Source organism: Myxocyprinus asiaticus, chromosome 37 (genome assembly GCF_019703515.2).
Source record: "Myxocyprinus asiaticus isolate MX2 ecotype Aquarium Trade chromosome 37, UBuf_Myxa_2, whole genome shotgun sequence".
NCBI classification, from domain to species: Eukaryota; Metazoa; Chordata; class Actinopteri; order Cypriniformes; family Catostomidae; genus Myxocyprinus; species Myxocyprinus asiaticus.
In genome coordinates, this window is record NC_059380.1 from 32,864,809 (window position 1) to 32,886,305 (window position 21,497).

The 21,497-nt window shown below is 41.4% G+C and overlaps 1 protein-coding gene across 3 annotated transcripts in view; it reads left to right on the top strand.

The window, feature by feature from the left end:
- LOC127428329 (caM kinase-like vesicle-associated protein) overlaps positions 1-9,788 on the top strand; it is a 134,444-nt gene extending 124,656 nt beyond the window's left edge. For all 3 annotated transcript variants that reach the window (XM_051676649.1, XM_051676648.1, XM_051676647.1), the window contains 4 exons: positions 3,587-3,723; positions 4,315-4,393; positions 4,536-4,623; positions 5,903-9,788. In XM_051676649.1, coding sequence (XP_051532609.1) covers positions 3,587-3,723; positions 4,315-4,393; positions 4,536-4,623; positions 5,903-6,274 — 676 coding nt within the window. In that variant the 3' untranslated portion in view covers positions 6,275-9,788. The remainder of the gene's footprint in view (positions 1-3,586; positions 3,724-4,314; positions 4,394-4,535; positions 4,624-5,902) is intronic.
- Positions 9,789-21,497: the final 11,709 nt, after the last annotated feature.

Genomic DNA, 21,497 nt, shown 5'->3' on the forward strand with positions numbered 1-21,497 from the left:
ACATCTATATAGAAAAAACAGTTTTACCACCATTTGTGGACTTTTCAGACGGTCCCTTACCACACTCTCCACAGTATTAGCACGTTTTAGCACAATGTGTGGACTTTTCAGACATGGAAACATGGTGAAACAAGGTGTGGGGCATGATCTGGTGAAAACATGGCGTGGAGCATGAAACCAGGGCAGAGCCCGTGGGGGGTGGAGCCATGAGAGGCTCGAGGGGTGGAGCCATGGAAAGCGGAGCCGTGAGAGGCTCAAGGGGCGAAACCATGGAGATCTGGATACCCGGAGAGTAGCCGAAGACTCGAATGGCCAGCGTGGAGTTGGAGGCAGGGAGGACCAATGTGGCGCCGGAGGCTCAGAGGAGCAAGGCGGAGCTGGGGGATCGGAAGACTGAGGCAGAGCCGGTTGGGCTGAGGACCAAGGCGGAGCCATAGGGATGGATGTCCCCGGTGGAGCTGAAGGATCAGAGAGATGAGGCGTAGCCAGAGGAGGGAAGAGCCAAGGCAGAGCCAGGTGACCGACAGACCAAGGAGGAGCTGGAGGGTCAAGGGACCTGGAGGGACAAGGGACCTGAAGGACCGTGGTGGAGCCGAGGAAATGTAGAGCCGAGGTGATGTCGAGGGATCAACAGGCCAAGGCGGAGTCCAGGGCTCGGAGGGTCTAGGCGGAATTGGAGGTTCAAAAGTTCTCAGCGTCTGGGATTTCTCAGAGGGTGATGATCGAGCCGGTGGCTTGGGGGGAACTGGCTGATCAGGAGAACTCAGGGTGGGCACAAGGGCGGGAACCAATTCCAACTTAAATAGCCCAGAGAGCGATGGCTCTGGAATGGACGAGGCTTGCAACGCTGGCTCTGGGATGGACGAGGCTTGCAACGCTGGTTCATTGGCCGTGGTAGACGTGGGCATTGGCTCATTGGCTGTGGCAGGCTTGGGCATTGGCTCGTTGACGAGAGGTGAGCCTGAGACATTGCATGGAGCAGACTGAAGCTTGGCTGTGACATGGCATGGAGCAGGCTCAGGCGTGGCTGTGACATGGCATGGAGCAGGCTCAGGCGTGGCTGTGACATGCCATGAAGTAGACTGAGGATCCAGGGCAATAGATGGCGCTATCTCTGTGACCATGACATGGGACTCTGGCTTGGCGGCCATGACTTGGGACTCTGGCTTGGCAGCCATGACATGGGACTCTGGCTTGTTGTCAACCTCCCCCACAGTGAACGATGAACCACATATTTGTAGGGCAAGGTCGATATACTGAGCCAGGCTGTGGGTACTCTGACCGCCTGGCATCAGGGACGAGATTGGCTCATTCAGTCCAAAGCGAAAACAGTCCTTGAGGGCAATCTCATTAAAATCATTCCTGCTGGCCAGAGCACAAAAGTCCTAAACATATTCTTGAATGGAAAAATTTTCCTGGCATAGATGAAGAAGTTGAACTGCTGGGTTCATCTTGGTCGGTCGAGTATTCTGTAACGTACGCTTAGCAATGACAGGCAGACGAGGACGATGATGATGTGAGAACTCAAGTGCAGTTTTATTTCCAAATGTGAAATCCAAAAATCCTAACTACAAACGTGAACAAACATAAACTTGACTAAACTTAACTTAACTTGACATGACATGACATGACATGGCTTGGCTTGGCTATGAAACTTGACATAGAACGCTGTACACCAACAATGATACATGCAAACAATTCTCAACAATGGACAATGGCAAACATAAGGGTTAAATACTTGGACATGGGAGAACACATGACAAAGATAACCAATGAACACTAAGAACTCTAAACAAGATAACAAGACTGCTAGCATCCTAATGAAACAATGAGCCAATGGGGACAAGACACAAGAACATGGGAAACTCATGACCAGATCACATGACAAGGAAACAGGAACTAAACTTTCAAAATAAAAGGCATGAAAAACATAAACCAACACATACAACCCTGACAGCAGCTGGTTCATTCTCTTCTGATTGAGTTTTAAATATACAGTATATGGCTGTATTTGAGGTGCTGCACGATGTTAGCCAATCATAACTAGGGCTGGGTTTTGATACACATTTCCTAATTCAATTTAGAATACAAGCTCTTGATTCAATTCCAATTTCGATTCGATATTGATTCATATCGGAATATTTCAGTTATAATGTCCCTTTTGCTTACATATGAAAGAAATTCTATCCCAGTGAATGCTGTTAATTATACAGGGGACCTTCTAACTAGGCATATTATGAAATTATTAATTTTACTAATTGTATTTTATTAGTTTTACATCATTTGGTCATATTTTAGCTTTTTAAAAATGAACAAATCCATGTATTCAATCAATAAATATGATATTATATTGCATATATGATATTTTGTTACATGTTTATTTCTCACAGTCATGAGTGTTTTGTTCATATTTTGTATTCATGTCTGTTATTTTACCATGTCTTTTATTTTGAAGTTTGGTTCCTGTTTCCTGTGTCATGTCGTGTTTCCACTGTTTTGTCATTTGACCCTTTTGTTCTATCATGTGTCCTGTCATCATTGGTCTTTAGTTTATTAGTCTTGTCTTGTCATTGGTTCCTGTTTTATTGTCTTGTCTTGTTTATTAGTTCTGTTAATTCATTGGTTGCCATGTTATCTTGTTACCCATGCCTGTGTATTTAACCCCTCATGTTTGCCTTTGTAATGTCGCATCCTGGTCTGATTATTGTCTTTGTTTATTCATAGTCTAGTTATATTCTTCAAATCTAGTCAAGTCTTTTGTTCTAGTTTATTTTGTATCTTCTGTTATTGTTTATTAAACTGCACTTGGGTTCTCACAACATCATTGTCTTCATCTTTGTTTGTTCCTGTCTTCAGCCTGCCTCTGTTACATTATTGTTTAATTTAATCATTTGTTCTTTTCACAAGTATTTACATTGATTTACAAAACCATACATTTCTAGTCACATAGTGTGAAATTTGGTTGCAAATGCGAGTGGTTTCCTCTCATTTTAGTAGAGGGTTGCACATAGAGTAAAAGATAGTTCTTGGGATTTAAGACTCGATATCGAGATTGTTTTAATGAAGACTGTGATGCATCAGAAAATCAATATTTCTACTCACCCGAAAACCTCAACGTTTCAGTCAGAGGGCAGAGACCAAATGATCATTATATATATTATATTACTAAATTATGACTGTTTTAGAGCAAAAAAACCTTCACTAACATTATATATGAACCTAAGGGAAATAATCAAATAATAAAAAAATAAAAAGAGTATGTCATGACCCTTTTAATGTCTCCTATTATGTTTCATGAAAAAAAGAAAGTTATAAAGGTTTGGAACAACATGTGGGTGAGTAAATGATGAGAATGATAGTGAACTATCCCTGTAGATGGGCAGGGACCCTCATATCAACATATTTGATACAAATAATCGCACCACCTAGGGAAACAGTGGAAGAAAATGTGCTTAGAATTTTTGGTCAGAATTTCCATCCGTGAAAAATAAATAGTTTGCCAATTTGTGTACAATATGCATGAGATGGCTGTCACTAACCAGACTATTCTCACAGTTTGTAATGATTTGATTAATCTAATGAACAGGCTTTCTGGTAATCCTCCATTCTACGATGAAACAGATGAGGATGATTACGAAAACCATGACAAGAACCTCTTCAGGAAGATTCTTGCTGGAGACTATGAGTTTGACTCACCATACTGGGATGAAATTTCAGACTCTGGTACTTATTATGAAAAATACTGATAAGACCTCATATACTTAGTAGAGCAGAAACCTTCCTTCCTTCATTTTAACTTTGATTTTGATAAAATTACATAAACATTAGTGTTATACAGCTTATATATAACTTGCTCAGAAAGATTCTCTTCAAAACATTTTACTCTGTCATTACAGTAGTTGACTTGAAAAAGAAAACTCACCATAGAAGCAGACAATTCACACTAATGTGCGCTATGTTGCCCCTTGCAGCAATGCTGAGAATGCAACTCATACTTGAGTTGTTTTATGAATTGCGGTCTGAGACATTTCAGAATACAACGACATTAGGAAACAAGCTTGCATAGCTAGAAGCGTCTTTGTTTCAAAGCATCTATACTTTCAAAGAGTATGTTTCAGGATTCTCTCCAATAGACATCTTGTCTTTCACTGTTTTATAATTTCAGATTCCAGTAATTCTAATGAAGAATACTGATAAAACCTCATATACTTGGTGGAGCAGAAACCTTCATTCATTTTATCCTTGCTTTTTATAACATTACGTAAAATTGTTGATTGTTCACTGAGGTGTGTCTTCCATCTTGTTGGTCTACAGCTAAAAACTTAGTTTCACGTCTGATGGAGGTGGACCAGGACCAGAGACTGACTGCTCAAGAAGCCATCAACCATGAATGGTACGTATAGTATTAATCAACTTACAATATATTGGCATTTCAATCTATTACAAAAAAGTTGTGTATTGCCCTTTTTTGGGTGTAAATATGCTTAAAATGCAACTTTCCAGTACATATTATGAGCTGTCTTTTACTTTTAAAGGATTTCTGGGAACGCTGCTTCAGACAAGAACATCAAGGAAAATGTGTGCGCACAAATCGAGAAGAACTTTGCTAAAGCTAAGTGGAAGGTAAGTTCTACATGCAATTTACTGTTCTTTTTTAAAGTGATAGTTCACCCCAAAATGAAAATTATCTAATCGTTTACTCACCCTTATGCCATCCCAGATGTGTATGACTTTCTTTCTTCAGCAGAACACAAACAAAGATTTTTCGAAAATATCTCAGCTCTGTTGGTCCTTACAATGCAAGTGAATGGTGATAAGACCTTTGTAGCTCCAAAAACCACATAAAAGAAACATAAAAGTAATCCATATGGCTCCAGTGTTTAAATCCATATCTTCAGAAGTGATATAACAGGTGTGAATGAGAAACTGAACAATATTTAAATCCTTTTTTACTCTAAATCTCCACTTTAACTTTTACTTTCAGATGTGAAAAGTGAAACTAAAAAGGCACCACATGTGACTTTCAGATGTGAAAGTGAAAGTAGAGATTTAAAGTAAAAAAGGACTTACATTTTGATCTGTTTCTCACTCACAGCTATTATATCGCTTCTGAAGATATGGATTGAACCACTGGAGTCTTATGGATTACTTTTTCTTTATGTGATTTTTGGAGCTACAAATGTCTGATCACCATTCACTTGCATTGTAAGACCAACAGAGCTGAGATATTCTTCTAAAAATCTTCATTTGTGTTCTGCAGAAAGTCATACAAATCTGTGATGGCATGAGGGTGAATAAATGATGAGAGAATTTTCATTTTAGGGTGAACTATCCCTTTAAGGACCCCATGAAATGGCTTGATGAGTGCAGTTTTCTGTCCTATGTTGATGTATTTGCTGATGAAACAGGAAATTTGGGTAGGACATACTGAAAGGCTTCTTTCTTATAAAAAAAAAAAAAAAAAAAAAAAAAAAAAAATTAAATAAGTAAATAATTTAATTAATTAATTAAAATAGCCAACAGACTTTAGTTACGTCACAGCCATGAACCATGATTTGCTACTTGCTAGTCAAGTCAGGTGGGAGGGGATGGATATTTTTATTCTACAGAGCATTTGATTGGACAAAAATCTGCGTAGTATGGGTTGAGTCTTCAGTCCTTTTGGTTTATTTCCCAGAAGTCACAGACTGTAAATTTAAAATGCGTATATCTGCTTTAAGTTAATTTTTTCAACTTTTAGGAGTACACTGGCAGAAAGATGGCTTCAAAGCTAATAGACGTGGACTTTTTTTACATTTTTTTTTTTTTTTTGTTTTGTTTTGTTTTTTTTGTTTTTTTTGAGATAGGAAGTTTTGAGTTATGAAAACTTCTAAATGAAATCTTGATTATCACCATCCTTCAGAAAGCTGTACGGGTCACGACCATGATGAAGCGTCTCAGGGCACCAGAGCATCAGACGGCACCACCACCAGCATCAGCAGCGGCCAGGCCAGATGCAGTCAACCCTGCAGCAGGGGCCCAGGAAAACCCCCTGGATACATCGGAGGCATCCATAGCCCCAACAAGCACTGCTGAAAACAATTCTGCAGGCAGAGAGCCCCCTACCGTGAAAGCTCCTCCCAGTAACGACCCAGAGGCAGCGGCCGCTGCAGCCCAGCCACCAACTGAGCCCATACTGCACGTCCCAGCTCCCGAACAGCCCGATCCCACATCGAGATGCAATGGAGAGTCATTAGCCCCGCTGCCGTCAGCCACAGACACAGGAGAGGAATAGAGTGGTTAATTACGCTACATCTCCCACCTGCTTTAAGATCCTGCTCTACATAAGCAGCTAGAGCATGCTAATACTGAATCTGCAGCACATGGCATTAATATCAACACATTCTTTCACAAGCTGACTTTACTAACACTTTTACTAGCCACATCCCAGCAAGCATCTGTTTTCTATTAAATCACAAAGGTGTATGACTTATATTGGAGGCTTTTACCACTTTGTAATGTTTGCATAAAAAGAAAAAAGCTGTTTTAAGCTTACATTAAGCTAAGATTGGGAACTTCAGCACAGAATTTTTTTTTTGTTTGTTTTTTTTTTTTTTTTGCATATAGTACTATAGGAAACATATATAAAATTTACTTTATTTAATTTATTTTATTAAATATATGTAATTACATTTATTTTTAGTTTACTTTACATTAATTTTATTTGTTAATAATCATTCCACCTATCTTGCTATGTTACACAAGCTAAGTAGCCAAGTGATCAGAGAACCACTTTTCATGTCTTGTCAGACACTTTGGATTTTTGTGGTGTAAAGTTTCTGTAAATATTTTCCTAACCTCAGTAGATTACACATAGCCAAAAACAGCATGCTTTTTCAGATCTGCTATATATGACATACATGTCCAGGTAACTGATGGCACTAGCTTTATGTGGACATTTCATGTCTTGATCAAACAAACACTCATGAAATGTAGTCAGTTTAAAGGCATTTATATGGAAAATATGTCTGCAGCACTCTGCATCAGCTAAGGCGGCTAAAATCATCTCATAATACTAATGGCAAATTAACGGTTAAGACATGTGGCCCAATAAACGGAGCAGAGTAGGTAAAACTAACAAATACCTTAAATCTGCTAGGTAGCTAGCCACATGAAAAAAATTATTTGTTCTTATAATGTATTATAAAATAATTTGCATAAATTGTAGATGTTTTGAAGAATATACCTTTACATTTTTAAAGTATAGATCCACACACATAATGCATAGATTTTTGTTTTGCGCAGTAAATTAAATACTTTGGGCATTAACGCCGGCTTTGAGACCCTTTTGTTGGGTATAATGTATTTACTCATTTAGTCATTACATATTTTTTCTTGAACATCCCTCTACTTAATTATGATGCCTTTTATTATATTGTGTTCTAAAGCATAAAATTATGTTTTGTTTTGTTTTTTACTATTTATCATAATCTTTTTTAACTGAACATACAGCTTTTCAAATTGCAAATGGTATCAGGCATCAGATATTTACTAATACATTCAAATAAGTTGTTATCATGTATGTTTAACCATTTCACACCCTATTAGAAAGGCATTCAAGGTCAGACTACAAAATATACGTATATATATATATATATATATATATATATATCTGCAAAGATATTTATCTGCAAGATAAAATAAGAACTTTGTATTTTCTGCATTGTCAGCACATTTAATGTTGCTGTGTCCTCTGTTATATTAGAAATGCATTAAGAAAGTATTTATACCATAACATGACTAACTTATATAATAACCAAAAACCCTAACCCTAGTAACCCTAACTCTATCCTAAACCTTAAGCCTAAAAACCCTAACAGTCCTATTCTAACCGCAACCCCAACCCTAATAACTTTGATTTGTGCAGCACATATTACAGGATAGTTTCTTTTGTCTTATTTTATAGAAATGCCATATTTCTCTAAGAAACATACTTTAGGCTTTGCAGGTACGTGAATGCAGATGCAAGCGTTTGTGCAACGCATTGACAGCACGTGTTCTCAACATACTTAAGATGCATTCTACCCTCTGTATAGAATTCCCTTCAAAAGTTGCATAACTAGAACACTCTGCATTCACAAACTTGCAAAGAGTGCCTTTCAGGCCTATCTCCAGTAGACCTCTTGTCTTTCACTATTTTACAAAACTTTAAGGTACTTTCTCATTTACATAAATGCTTCACTTTGACATATGGAGTTTACTTACGTTTATATAATATTGGAAAACTCATTTTGTCATAGTCTATACATGAAAGGTTTAATGTGTTTTCATTGTATCTCATTTCGATTTTAGCACAGAGAAATGGCAGGTGATGTGAGATTACAAGATCTTAGACAGTGCAAAAAGAAAGGCCGTCCTCTTAATATGAGCAATAGTCTACAACTGCGATATTGTGATGCTACTCTCAATGTCAGTGTCCATGTGAAAAATCTCAATGTTTGATTGGTGTCCTCCGTTGAAGTGGCCCATTGGCAAAAGTGGTGATGTCAAACAGGAAGAGAAAGAAGGGCTTAGATCATGTTTACCATGCCTATCAACTGAACACCAACTAAACTTTGTGATAATCTTTAGATTTACTTCAAGAGGACAGCTTGAAGAAATAGTCCACCCACAACACAAATTCTCGCAGGAACGAGCTTCTCTCATAACGCTTATGAACGCGCAATAGACGTCAAAATTTTCACTGAAACATTACTTCAATTGCAGGCTTTTTCTTAACAAAACATCATATGCCATCAGAAGGCTTGAAATATGACACATGATTCACATGGGCTACTTCAATGACACTTTTGAGTCCTTTTTGAAGCTTTAAAGTTATTTACATTTTAATGCCATTGTATTAAAAAGACGGATAGGAATATTCATCAAAATTTCTTCTTTTGTGTTCCCCAGAAGAAAAATAAGTCATAAAGGCTTGGAATGAATGAGAGTGGGTAAATTATGGCAGAATTTTCATTTTTCCTTGACCTGTTCCTTTAAGCTAGTGCACCATAACAACTACTGTGGAATTATTGGATGGAGCCTCTTATGTAAGTGAACAAAAACAGAAAAGTGACATGAGAGTTTTCTCCTTCAATGGCCAACTATTCGTAATTGTGCAGTGTTTTAATTTTGAACTGAAGAAGGCCTTGATGTACAATTATGCTCTGTCAGTGGTCTATTGATTTAAAGATGACACAAGGCATGGTTTGTGTACAGTATGTGCTGTCACAGGTTTAGACTCAGCTTTGATATACTTTAGATCTCAGAGATCTTTCGATTTTTGTGTCATTGTCATTTTGTATTTATTTATTTATTTTTCTTCTTTTTCATTTCTCTTTGATCTTCTACAGTATTTCCCTTCTAAATATCTGTCTCAAAACCATATTTGTTCTAACCTGAGATTTTACCTGTTATTTGTTATTCTGCATATAAAACTGCTGAAAGCTTCTGAATTAGTAAGATCTAAAATTACTAAAAAGAGTCAGAAGCAATGTTTTATGTAGGTCTGAAAATACAGATTTTTATAGCATTCATGTATATTTTCATCACAACTATGTACTGTGTAACAATTCAAATCAATTTTTTAAAATAGTGCTTTACAATTGCCTTTGGTGTTTGATGTCTGTTGATTTCCTCATTCTCTCTGATGTTCTTCTCAGTGTGGTTGACTATGAACCTGTGAATACACTGAGGACTGGCCTCTCTTAACTTTAACCTCTGTATTCTTCAACTGACTTTTATGCTTTTAAAGAAAATAAACATCCTGTATGGCCATACATCTGTAGTTGTAGATATCTGTTATATGGCACCAATAAACAAGTTTTATTGATTTTAAGTTGCTTACAATGTGAGGGTCAAGATTTGAACCAGGGGCCCACACACTTGGGATACAAGGGATAGTTTACCCAAAAATAAAAATTCTCTCATCATTTACTCACCCTCATGCCATCCCAGGTGTGTATGACATTCTTTCTTCAGCAGAACATGGTTGAAGAAAAATATCTTAGCTCAGTAGGTCCTTAAAATGCAAGTGGATGGTGAACAGTTGGCATAAACATCATCCGTACGACTCCAATGGTTTAAATTAATGTCTTCTAAAGCAACACGATCGCTTTTGGTGCAAATAAGATCAATATTTAAGTGCTTTTTAACTATAAACAATTGCTTCTGGTCAGCAGCAGTATATGCATTCTAGAGAGCACTGAGTTCACGTGGTCTCTCATGTGACGAATTCGTGTTGGCATGTTACAGATGTAATCTCAAGTTTTCTTCTCGACTGAGACATCCAGGATAAGCACACAAACACACCATTGTGAGTAAACAAACAGATACAAATACACATCTAAACCAAAACCAACTAAGCTTCTGTACAGAGTTCGAAAGAAAAACATGGTTACGTCACACGCGCATACTGCTGCTGACCAGAAGTGATGCTTTATATTTTTTTATTCAGTTAAAAAGTACTTTAATATTGATCTTTTTCACACCAAAAGTGATTGTATTGCTTTAGAAGACATTAATTTATAACATAATGATGTTTAGGTTGACTGTCTGTTCTTTTTGGAGCTTCGAAAGTTGGATCACCATCTACTTGCATTTTAAGGACCTACTGAGTTGATATTTTTTCTATTTTTCATCAAATGTGTTTTGCTGAAAAAAGACATACCCACCTGGGATGGCACAAGGGTGAGTAAATGATGAGAGAATTTTCATTTTTGTGTGAACTTACCCTTTAAGGTATCACTGGACTGTCCAGTAACAATCAAGTACTGAAGTAACTCTGTATTTAGAATTTAACAAAATTGTATTTTGAGAGGTAGAGAGCAAAAATACAGTGCCCACACACTTTTTCCAGCAATATTGGTTCTGGATGTGTTTTTTCCATAAATTTTTTTTTCCATTGGTATTTAAAAATAGTCTTCATAAAAGCGTTCAAAGCCATATGAACTAAACCAACCAGCTCCAGGTGAATCACAAGATTACAAGTTTTGATTGAGGTACAAGTCCCTGTAAATTGCACTGACATGATGAGTGCAGGTTTTTTGATGTGTTGATGTATTTATTACTAAAAGAGGAAGTTGGGTTGGGATGTATCGAATAACTCATCCTTTTTTCCAAAATAGCCAATAGGCTTTGGTTTACGTTGCAGCCAGCAAAGCCACAATCGTACCACTTTTCCAACAAAATGGTGCTGTTTCTCCTGTCAGAGCCATTGGTTGACCAGGGGAAATGAGAACTGATCTCAAAAAGGGCAGCCTCAGGGTTTTCTTGAGATCCAAATGATTATGCAACTTTTTATGGTACAACACAACCAGCCCACAAACAAACACAGTGCATCGTGGTCTTTGTTTACCGAGTTTTAAAAACAAACTTTGAATTTAAAAATGAAGTTTTGCAACATCCAAAGTAATTTATCTGTAATTGATCAGTAACGTTAATATACATTTTTACATGGAAATTTAGACCATGTGGTTCAGTGGCGTGAGGCTCCCTGCATGCCTGGAACTAACGCAAAACAAAGTATTTCAATTTCTGAAAAACAAAACACAAATAGACACCTGGATTGCAGCTCTGAAGTGAGATGAAATAGTTAACAGCTTAAGCCAACACCACACTAGCCGATTTTTACTGTGATGTTCAGGTGTGAGCTTCATTTACATAATTGGTTAATTTACATAACCCTAACCCTAAAGAGACAAAGCACGCATTAGTGTTTGTCAGCAGGAGGCCGTTGATCACTTGACCGTCTGGACTCCCTGCTGAGTAAATGGCTACAAAACAGCAGGTCAGGCTTCCTTGAAAAAAATAATTCTGTCACCAGGGCGGAGTGAACAATGAGCTTCTTCTTTAACTGAAGAACTGACAAGATGTCAAGATGATCTGAACGTTTTCATCACACTCAGCTGCATATCATCACAAACGCTGATTGTAATCCATAGTAATTTTGTCACCAAGCGTTTTTCCTGCATTTTCCCCAAACACTAAAATGAAATCAGAAAGCGGAAACACAACAGTCTGTTTTTATTGAACGTAATTTCTTTACTCACTGAAAGCTGCATATGGACATACTGTACGTTTTCAACAGCAAGCCTTGAGAGAAACCCTCTGACAAAATCGAGTTGTTTGGAGTCTGCTAGTGTGCTGCCAGCATAAGTTATAATGGGAGTAATCAAACTTTCCTGACTTTTCCGCTAAGGAAAAAAAAAAAAAACATTGTCAGCTTATAATCACCTCTCCCTTGTAGCAGCACAGTGTCAGCATGATAATGGCACACAGTTGGATAAGTCACTTAAGGTACATGTTGGATGTTTCACAAAATAGTTGAACAAACTCAGAGTAAGTTTCAGTTTAACAAAACCAGATTCAAACCGGTTTATATTGAGTTCCCTATCTGTCACTCACTCGACGTTGTGTCGATGTAGTGACACTAGGGGTCACTCTTGGGAGCCCGAGACACCTCTGGTCTTTGATAAAAGGCCAATGAAAATTGTCGAGTGGTATTTGCATGCCACTCCCCCAGACATATGGGTATAAAAGGAGCTGGTATGCAACCACTCATTCAGATTTTCTCTTCAGAGCCGAACGGTCATGCTCATTGAGCTGAATTTCTACTGTTCATTCACCTCTGCTGGATCTGATGGCACATTTCAGCAGCTTCTCCCTCCTCTGCACTGGTGCACTGCAGAGAATGCTCCTGGGCACTTCGGCAGAAAAAAGAGAGTATATTTTCTGAAAGAGTTTAATTCTCTAAAAGAGTATATTTCTCTAGAAGAGCGGCACACATGGAATGTCTTTTTAAAGATGCGTCTTTTTAAAGATGCCTTTCTGATTGTGTGTTATTCCTGGTTGCAGTCATTATCTCTCAACTCCGGATGGTCATGATCACTGTCTTTCGTGTCTGGCCGCGACACACATGGAGGCAGCGTTCATGGATTGTTCATGTTCTCACTGCGAGAACATGACCATGGCAATGTTGCGGTCACGGCTTGCCCCGGTCCTTCTACCTACGGGTATGAGGCCAGCGCGGCCAGCACTGAGGGCGATTTGGGGACCCCAATGGGATCGCCTCCGCCGGGTATCCCCCCGCGGCCTCTCATTCCCCAGCACGCTCGTCTGCCCCAGTCGGGCTTCCGGATGAGTCCACCGGCTCGTCTTACGGCAAGTCTGGCCTCTTTCTCGGAGCCCACAAAGATGATGAGCTCTCGAGCGCAGCATCGGAGAGCGGGTTTGTCCAGTCGGACACAGAAGCCTCAGCTGGGCTCCCCCACTCGGAGACGATTGCCCAGTCACAGGCTGATGCAGAGATGACGGACACGCTTTCCCATCAGCCGTGAGAGTTGGGCTAGAGTGGTACCCTCCGCTCTCCCCTGAACCCTCGCGGCTCGATGATTGGTTCCTGGGCTCGCGGCGCTGCTCAAAGCAGCCACGCCCCGCTCCAGTGCCTTTCTTCCTGTAAGTGCACGAGGAGCTGACGAAATTGTGGGGGGCACCTTTACTGCCCAGCCCCATTTCCTCAGTTCCCCCGCCCTCACTACCCTCAATGGCGGGGCAGCCAGGGGCTATACGGCGATTCCCCCGGTGGATAAGGCGCTCGCGGTGCACCTATGCCCACAGAGCGCCGCCACCAGGCGTGGACGCCCAAAGCTCCTGTCCAAGCCCTGTAGGTTCACGTCATCCCTGACGGCTAAAGCCTACAGCGCTGCTGGACAAGCCGCCTCTGCCTTGCACGCCACGACTCTGCGTGGAGCGCTGCCCCAGGAGGAGGTAGACCCAGCCCTATCGTTGCTGTGTCCGGTGCGCGCTTGACGCAGAGCTTTAGAATCTCTGAGCAGCTCTTTGTCTGCTTTGGTGCACAGTGGAAAGGAAGTGCTGTCTCCAAGCAGAAGATCGCCCACTGGCTCATTGACGCCATAGCTATGGCATATCACACCCAGGACATGCCACCCCCGGTAGGGCTACGTGCTCATTCTACCAGGGATGTAGCGGCCTCCTGTGCCCTGGCCAGGGGTGCCTCTCTAACAGACATTTGCAGCGGGCTGGGCAACACCCAACATCTTTGCAAGGTTCTACAACCTCCGGGTGGAACTGGTTTCGTCCCAGGTAGTGGCACGTAATACAAGCGGATAAGCCCAGGATAGCCAGCCGGGTGTATCACTTGCACATAGCACCTTCCACCTCTTTTGAGCTGAAGACGTGTGGCATTAATTCCCAGTAGTGTTCACAAACTATGTTCCCTGGTTGACTTCCTCCGAGCCCTGTGGCAGTCGAGCTTTCGGAGAGACTCACTGCCAGCCCAGTACACGTGCTAACTAAGAGCTCTGTTCTGGGGTAGGTGCTCCACATGTGGTGGTTCCCTGTAAGGTAAACCCCATGCAATGTATATCTTCCGCTGATTCGTTTCCTTGTTGGCAAACTGTGTCTTCCTTGGGCAGAGCCCCCTCTGCCACAGTCTCCATGTTTGTAGTAACTCCTCCCCCGTTGGGTAGGATCTACCATGAGACTCTCCACATGGTCGGCAAGACCATGTGACATATTTTCCACATAAATATCCCCCCCCCCCTTTGGGCGAGGTGTGGTCTCCGCGGTGTCCTCCCCTTGGGAGGGACACCCCAAACTAGACATGGCGGCCCAGTCGGATAATCCCCCTTCTTTTTTAGGGAGTGGAAAAAAAGAGGGGGAAAAGAGGCCACGACTGGGTTAGCCTGTCTCTATCTTTTGGGTAGTTGACTTGTCCCCAAAGGGCCGTTCGACACTCATAACTATGTTGGGGGAGGTTACGTGTTGGCCTGGTGTGCTGGCTACGAGGCACACAGTGGTCTGCCTGTCACACACCGCCAGTTCACGTAACACAGTTCAGCCAGTTGTGGCGTTTCGTATAGGGAACCCTAGTGTCACTACATCGACACAACGTCGAGTGAGTGACAGATAGGGAACGTCCTGGTTACTTGCTTAACCTCCGTTACCTGATGGAGGGAACGAGACGTTGTGTCCTTCCTGCCATAATGCTGAACTACCCGCTGAAATGGCCGGACCTTGTCTCGGCTTCTCAGCATAAAACCTGAATGAGTGGTTGCATACCAGCTCCTTTTATACCCGTATGTCCGGGGGAGTGGCATACAAATACCACACTCCAATTTTCATAGGCCTTTTATCAAAGAACAGAGGTGTCTCGGGCTCCCAAGAGTGACCCCTAATGTCACTACATCGACACAACGTCTTGTTCCCTCCATCAGGGAACGGAGGTTACGCAAGTAACCAGGACGTTATATCACTATAAACCTTCTCTGTCAACTCACCGTTGTAATCTGGGTTCGTAACCCTGAAGCGTATGCACATGAATACCATTTGCCATGAACAGCCAATGCACGTGTGGGACAATGAGTAAATGTAATGTATAACATGAGACCCCCCTCCATTCATCCTGGTTAAAAACATTTAAATACTATTTCATTTCATTGTGTTCTTATGTTTATATGCTGTATAAAATTTAATTTTCATTTTGTTTAAAGCTAATTTATTGACATGCACAACCTGCAAAACAGATTAATTATGATATTTATACTCAGGTGACATTGAACAACCCCTAGGGTCCTAGGTAAGAGGCACATGCTTTGTGTTATTCAGTATGAAACCGTGTGCCTGTGTGAACACAGCATCTTACATGCTGCTCATGTTTTGTAATTTCAGGTAAGCGATAATTGCAATACATGCATGAACATTTGCATAAGAGGTGCGCAAGTTAAATGCATTAGGTTACAGCTGTGGATCGCTGAGTATATGAGTTTAAATCAGATGAATTGTGTGATTTGTGAAGTATTACACACAAATGTGTCTTCCATAATTGTATATTTTCCTTGTTTTAGACCACAACAGAGCTGTGTCGAGTTTAATGTCTGTATTTTTTAATATCCAGTGTCATTTGTAGTTAAACATGATGACAGTGCAGAGAATGTTAAAGTAAATTGCTGTGTTGTGTTATTCAGTATGAAATCATGTGCCTGCATGAACACAACATCTTACATGCTGCTCATGTTTTGTAATTTCAGTTTCAGTCACAGTAAAGAACCTTGATTAACACTCCTTAATCACTGTCATTATTGGAGTGTGTTACAAAACTGGCGAGCTGGTCCCGGAGGACTAACTGTGCATGAATGAGAGGCAGAGAGACAGAGACACATGTGCGGAGGGATTGCACTGAAAATGCGCTGTCGAAAAATGGAGCTGGAAAGTTTGCAGGACAGGGTGAGTGAAGGTTTACTACACCTGCATGTCGAACAGCTGAGCGAAGTGTGCATTTCCGAGAAAGTGCCCATTTCTCTAGGTAAGAAATAGCATATGTTAATTCTCCTAATCAGTGAGTCTGTGGACAATATTATTGAATCAGAAGAAGAAGAGGTTGCAAAGTGGTATCTAAATAATTTGCTGGAGCATGCAACACAATTAAGACAGGGGGATAAAATTTTAGAGGCCATATTAGAGACATCTGAGTCAGATGAACTTGAAAGATTGCAAAAACAGTATTCAGAGCTCCAGCTGAATTTTCAAACCTCCACCGAAGCACTAACTGAAAAGATCAATAGACCGAGTGAAAAAGTGGGCAGTAGAGGACCCACTTTGACAACTGCTCAAAAAAGTGAGACACCCCCCCCCCACTCGTGAATAGACTACCTGAGGTCACAACAAGGAGAAAGTTCAAACTATGTGGCCAGATAGGGAAAAGAGGCCAAAAGGAGAAACTTTCATATACCAATTTAATGCATCAGATTGATATGGGGCTCAATAAGGGAAACAATGAGTCAGAACTGATTGATGTGGTTGTGAAAGCCATCAGCCCTGGCCTCAGCTTACGTGACATGCTGGAGATAAAGAGCAATTTCACCCTAACCCAGTTAAAAACTTCTTAAATCTTAAAGGGGCACTTTAAGGAGGACAGCTCCACTGATCTCTATCACAAATTGGTAAACATTAGTCAAGACATTTGTGAATCCCCTCAAAACTTTACTTGCATCCAGATAGGTAGGATTAGATGAACAGTGCAGCCCTGAGTTCATACAGAAATTTTTTTTTTGTGATCTGTCAGTACCGGGCTGTTGAGTGACCATATTAAGTTTCAACTTAAGACCTACGTGAATGACCTGCAGATAATAGATGAGGTACTCACTGAAAAGATTAATGAAGCGGCACATGTTGAGTATGAAAGACAAGCCAAACTCAGGAAAAACAGTAACAAAGTCACCAAAGTCAGTGAGATACAGACTAAAGTCAAAATCCTTCAGAAAAACAGCTATTCAGGAGGAGCTATTGCAGGTGTCCAAAACTCTTCCGCCCAAGTTGTTAAGAGTAAAGTTTGGAAAGCACCAGCTAATAGTCAGAAAGACACTGAACTCTACGGAGTAGTAAAACAACTAAAAGAGGAAACGGAGGAAATAAGAAAAGCTATGCATAGATATCAGGGGTCTGCTGTTCCTTCAAAATGGAGGGCAAAGAAGGGGTGCAGTGTGTGTAGAGAAAATAATTGTCATAGGATTAGACAACTAGAGGCAAGAGAGACTACTATACGGCAGGCACTGGATGATAATCTGGAGAGCCCCAACTGTGTGAGTCACCTTTCTCTCCATTGTCATTTAAAGTTATTCAACCTAATTGGAAAAAAAATTGCACTATAAACTGCTTCATAGATGAAGTTGCATCCAAGGCATTGTGGGGTACAGGATCACAAGTATGCCTGATCAATGAGGAATGGAGAGCAGATCATCTCCCACACACTACAATGCATAGCATGGAGGAAATCCTGGGGTGTGGAACCCTAGTAGGGAAAGTAGTCAACCAAACATCAATTCCTTTCATAGGCTGGGTGGAAGTCAAGTTTCAGCTGGGAGAAGAGGAGGCCAGCGTGAATTATTGGTGCCTATGCTCATTTCACATGACCCTGGAGTGGCAGAGGAGCCGATTATTGGCCATAATTTCATTGAACAGCTACTCAAAATTGCAGTGGTATACCAACAACAAGCCCAACAGCAGTCAGCAAATATTTTTTCCCTGGACTGTAAAAAGTGAAGTGTTAATTCAGCTTATCCAGAACAACAGTGGCGAGTTCAAGGAAGGGATAGTCAGAGCAGCTAGACTCAGAACCAGGATTCCAGCAGGTCACATGAAGTAAAATGTAGTGTCTGAACAGCCCCACTTCCCCTGAAACAGGAAGTTGTCTTCGAGCCGACAGAGAGCCAGGGTTGACCAGGTGGACTGAACATAGTGGAAACCATCATCCAACTGCAAAAAGGAAGCTGGTCCTGGGTCACTATACCTGTTACAAATTACATCAGTCATGACTTCACCCTCCTCCCTCACACGGCACTAGGTCACATTCAGCAAGTGAAAGCGATATACCCAGTTGAAGCTAGACCAGTTCAGATACTGTGCTATGAGAGGTCAAGCTCCAGTGGAGGCCTAGAGAACAGTCAAAAAGAGCAAGAACAACAAGTGTTAACAAGCACAGATAGGGTGATCCCAGCTCTGAAAGATGTAGAAAGGTGGGATCCCCCAGTCTCTCTGACACACTTGACACCAGACCAGTAGAGTAAAGTGAGACATGTGCTCAGAGAGGAGTGTGGTGCTTTCTCAAAGGACGACAGTGATGTGGGCTGCATTCCCTCTTTGCAATTTAAATTGCGGCTGAACATACACATCAGTGCCCAAACCGCTGCACAAAGAGGAAAAAGAGTATCTTGACGATCTGCTGAACAGAGGATGGATTAGAAAATCCAGGTCAACATACTCATTGTCAATCGTCTGTGTACAGAAAAAGGATGACAGTCTCAGGCTTTATTGTGATTATTGGGAGCTGAACCGAAAGTCCATCGCAGACCGTCACCTGATACCACGTGTGCAGGATGTACTGAACAGTCTAAGCGGGAGTGCCTGGTTTTCAGTATTGGAACAGGGTAAGGCTTACAATTAGGGGTTCTTGGAGGAGAACAGCCAACCACTCACAGCATTTATCACTCCTTGGGGGCTCTATGAGTGGGTCCGGACCCCCTTCGGCCTGTCCTCAGCTCCCGCAGAATTTCAACATAGCATTGAGGGGTGCCTAGTCGGGCTGGGGGATGAGATATGCCAGCCTTACCTAGACGACAATCTGTTCCACAGTCGTACATTTGAAGACCACCTGAGCAAAATTCAAAAGATTCTATGTTGTTATCAGGAGCATGGAGTGAAATTGACACAGAAAAAGTGTGAGGTGTTCAAGGATAGTGTGTAATTCCTTGGAAAGATTGTACCCAGAGAGGGATGTACCATGGACCCAGCCGAGCTAGCTCCAGTACAGGCCTTGAAAGACAGAAAGCCATCAACCATTGGAGACCTGAGAAAAGTCCTAGGATTCATCTCCTACAATTGAACATACATCCCAAACTTCTCACTAATTGCCAAGCCCCTGTACAGCTGGTTATCAATTGATAAAGCTCCTGGCAAAGAAGCCAAACAGAAAATGATGTGTAAGTCTCGATGTAAAAACAAGAAAATGGACCAGTTGTCATCCAGTCATCCAATTACTTGGACAGATCAACACCAGGAGGTGTTATGTCAGCTGATTGACTTCCTGTTGCATCCACCTGTTCTGGGTTATCCTGACTTTGAAAAAACATTCATACTCCACACTGACGCCTCGCAGGAGGGATTAGGAGTGGTTCTTTATCAGATACAAGCCGAGAAGCTTGTTGTCATCGGCTACGTTTCAAGAACTATAACAGCCCCTGATAAAAACTATTACCTTCATTCAGGAAAGTTGGAAATTCTGACAATGAAATGGGCAGTATGTGAGCATTTCCAAGAGCACTTACACTATGCACCATCATTCATTGTCTACACAGACAATAATCCATTAAGATACGTGTTGACAACAGCCAAGTTGAATACTACAACACACCGCTGGGTGGCTGGGTTAGCTGAGTTCAACTTTACAATTGCGATGCAGATGGGCTTTCTTGAATGCTGCTTGATATGGAGAAGTTTATGCATGCTTGCTCACAGGAAGTAAAACCTGAAGTTATCATCAGCATCACACATGCACTGTGTCTGCAGACCCAAAAGCAAGAACCTTGGTTGTGTCCACTCAGTATTGCTTCCATGGTTGCCAAAGAAAGTCAGGAGAGAGTAGCATCCCCATTCAATGAACTAGCCAAAGCACAACTGAGTGAAGCCCAGAAAGAAGACTCAGTGCTTGGAAAGGTCAGAAAATATGTATTAATGGGGCAGTGGCCAAATATAAAGGGGCGAAAGACACACGAAGACATCAGGATTTTGGCCAGAGAGAAAAGAAAGCTGTGTGTAAGTGAAGTTGGTGTTTTGTACAGAAAAAACAGTAAACCGCCACCAACTAGTGTTACCAAAAAAATTTCATCAGTTGATCTATAAAGAGATACATCAAGAGATAGGACACCTAGGCATTGAGCGGACAATGGCTCTCATCCGTGACAGATTATTTTGGCCTCAGATGCAAAGAGATGTCAAACACTATATCACCAAGGTGTGCAGCTGTCTAAAGCAAAAGAGGACGAATAAGCCAGTTAGAGCACCACTGACAAGTGTGGTAACCACATATACCTTCAAGATGGTGTCTACTGACTTCTTACACCTTGAAAGCTCTTAAGGAGGATATTAATATATTTTGGTGATTATGGACCACTTCACATGGTTTGCTCAATCGTATGCCTGTACCAACAAGGCAGCCAAAACAGCCGCTGAGAAAATCTTCGGGGACTTTGTCCTGAAGTTTGGTTTCCCTACTAAGTTACCATAACCAGGGCAAAGAATTTGAGAACAAGCTGTTTACAAAACTGGAAGAGTACGGTGCGATACAGAGTTCACACACCACTCCCTATCACCCTCAGGGAAACGGCCAGGTAGAGCGGTTTAATAGAACACTCTTATCCATGTTGAGGAACTTGACTGAGGAGGCCAAGACCGACTGGAAAAGCTCCCTGGCAAAAGTGGTTCGTGCGTATAATTGTACACACAGCGAGGCGACTGGTTTTGCGCCGTACTACTTCCTTTTCAGCAGAAATCCAAGACTCCCTATCAACATAATGTTTGGCCTGACACCAGGTGACCAGGATCCTTCTCCAAGTGAGTACACAAATAAATAGAGATCCCGAATGAATGATGCTTATCGAATTTCATACACAAGTAGCAAAAAGTGAGAGGAAGAGAGCAAAAGAATACTTTGACAGAAAAGTGTATGGAGGAGAATTAGAACCAGGACGGAGAGTACTAGTGAGAAATTGCACAGAAAGAGGAGTTCCGGGAAAGCTAAGATCGTACTGGGAGGACCAAGTATATGTAGTGACAGGGAGAAAGCAGAAAGACAGTCCGGTCTATGATGTGAAGCCAGAGAAAGGAATTGGAAGAACCAGAGTGCTCCATAGAAACACGTTGCTGCCCTGTGACCTCTTTCCAATAGAGGGGTCTGAACCTGAAAA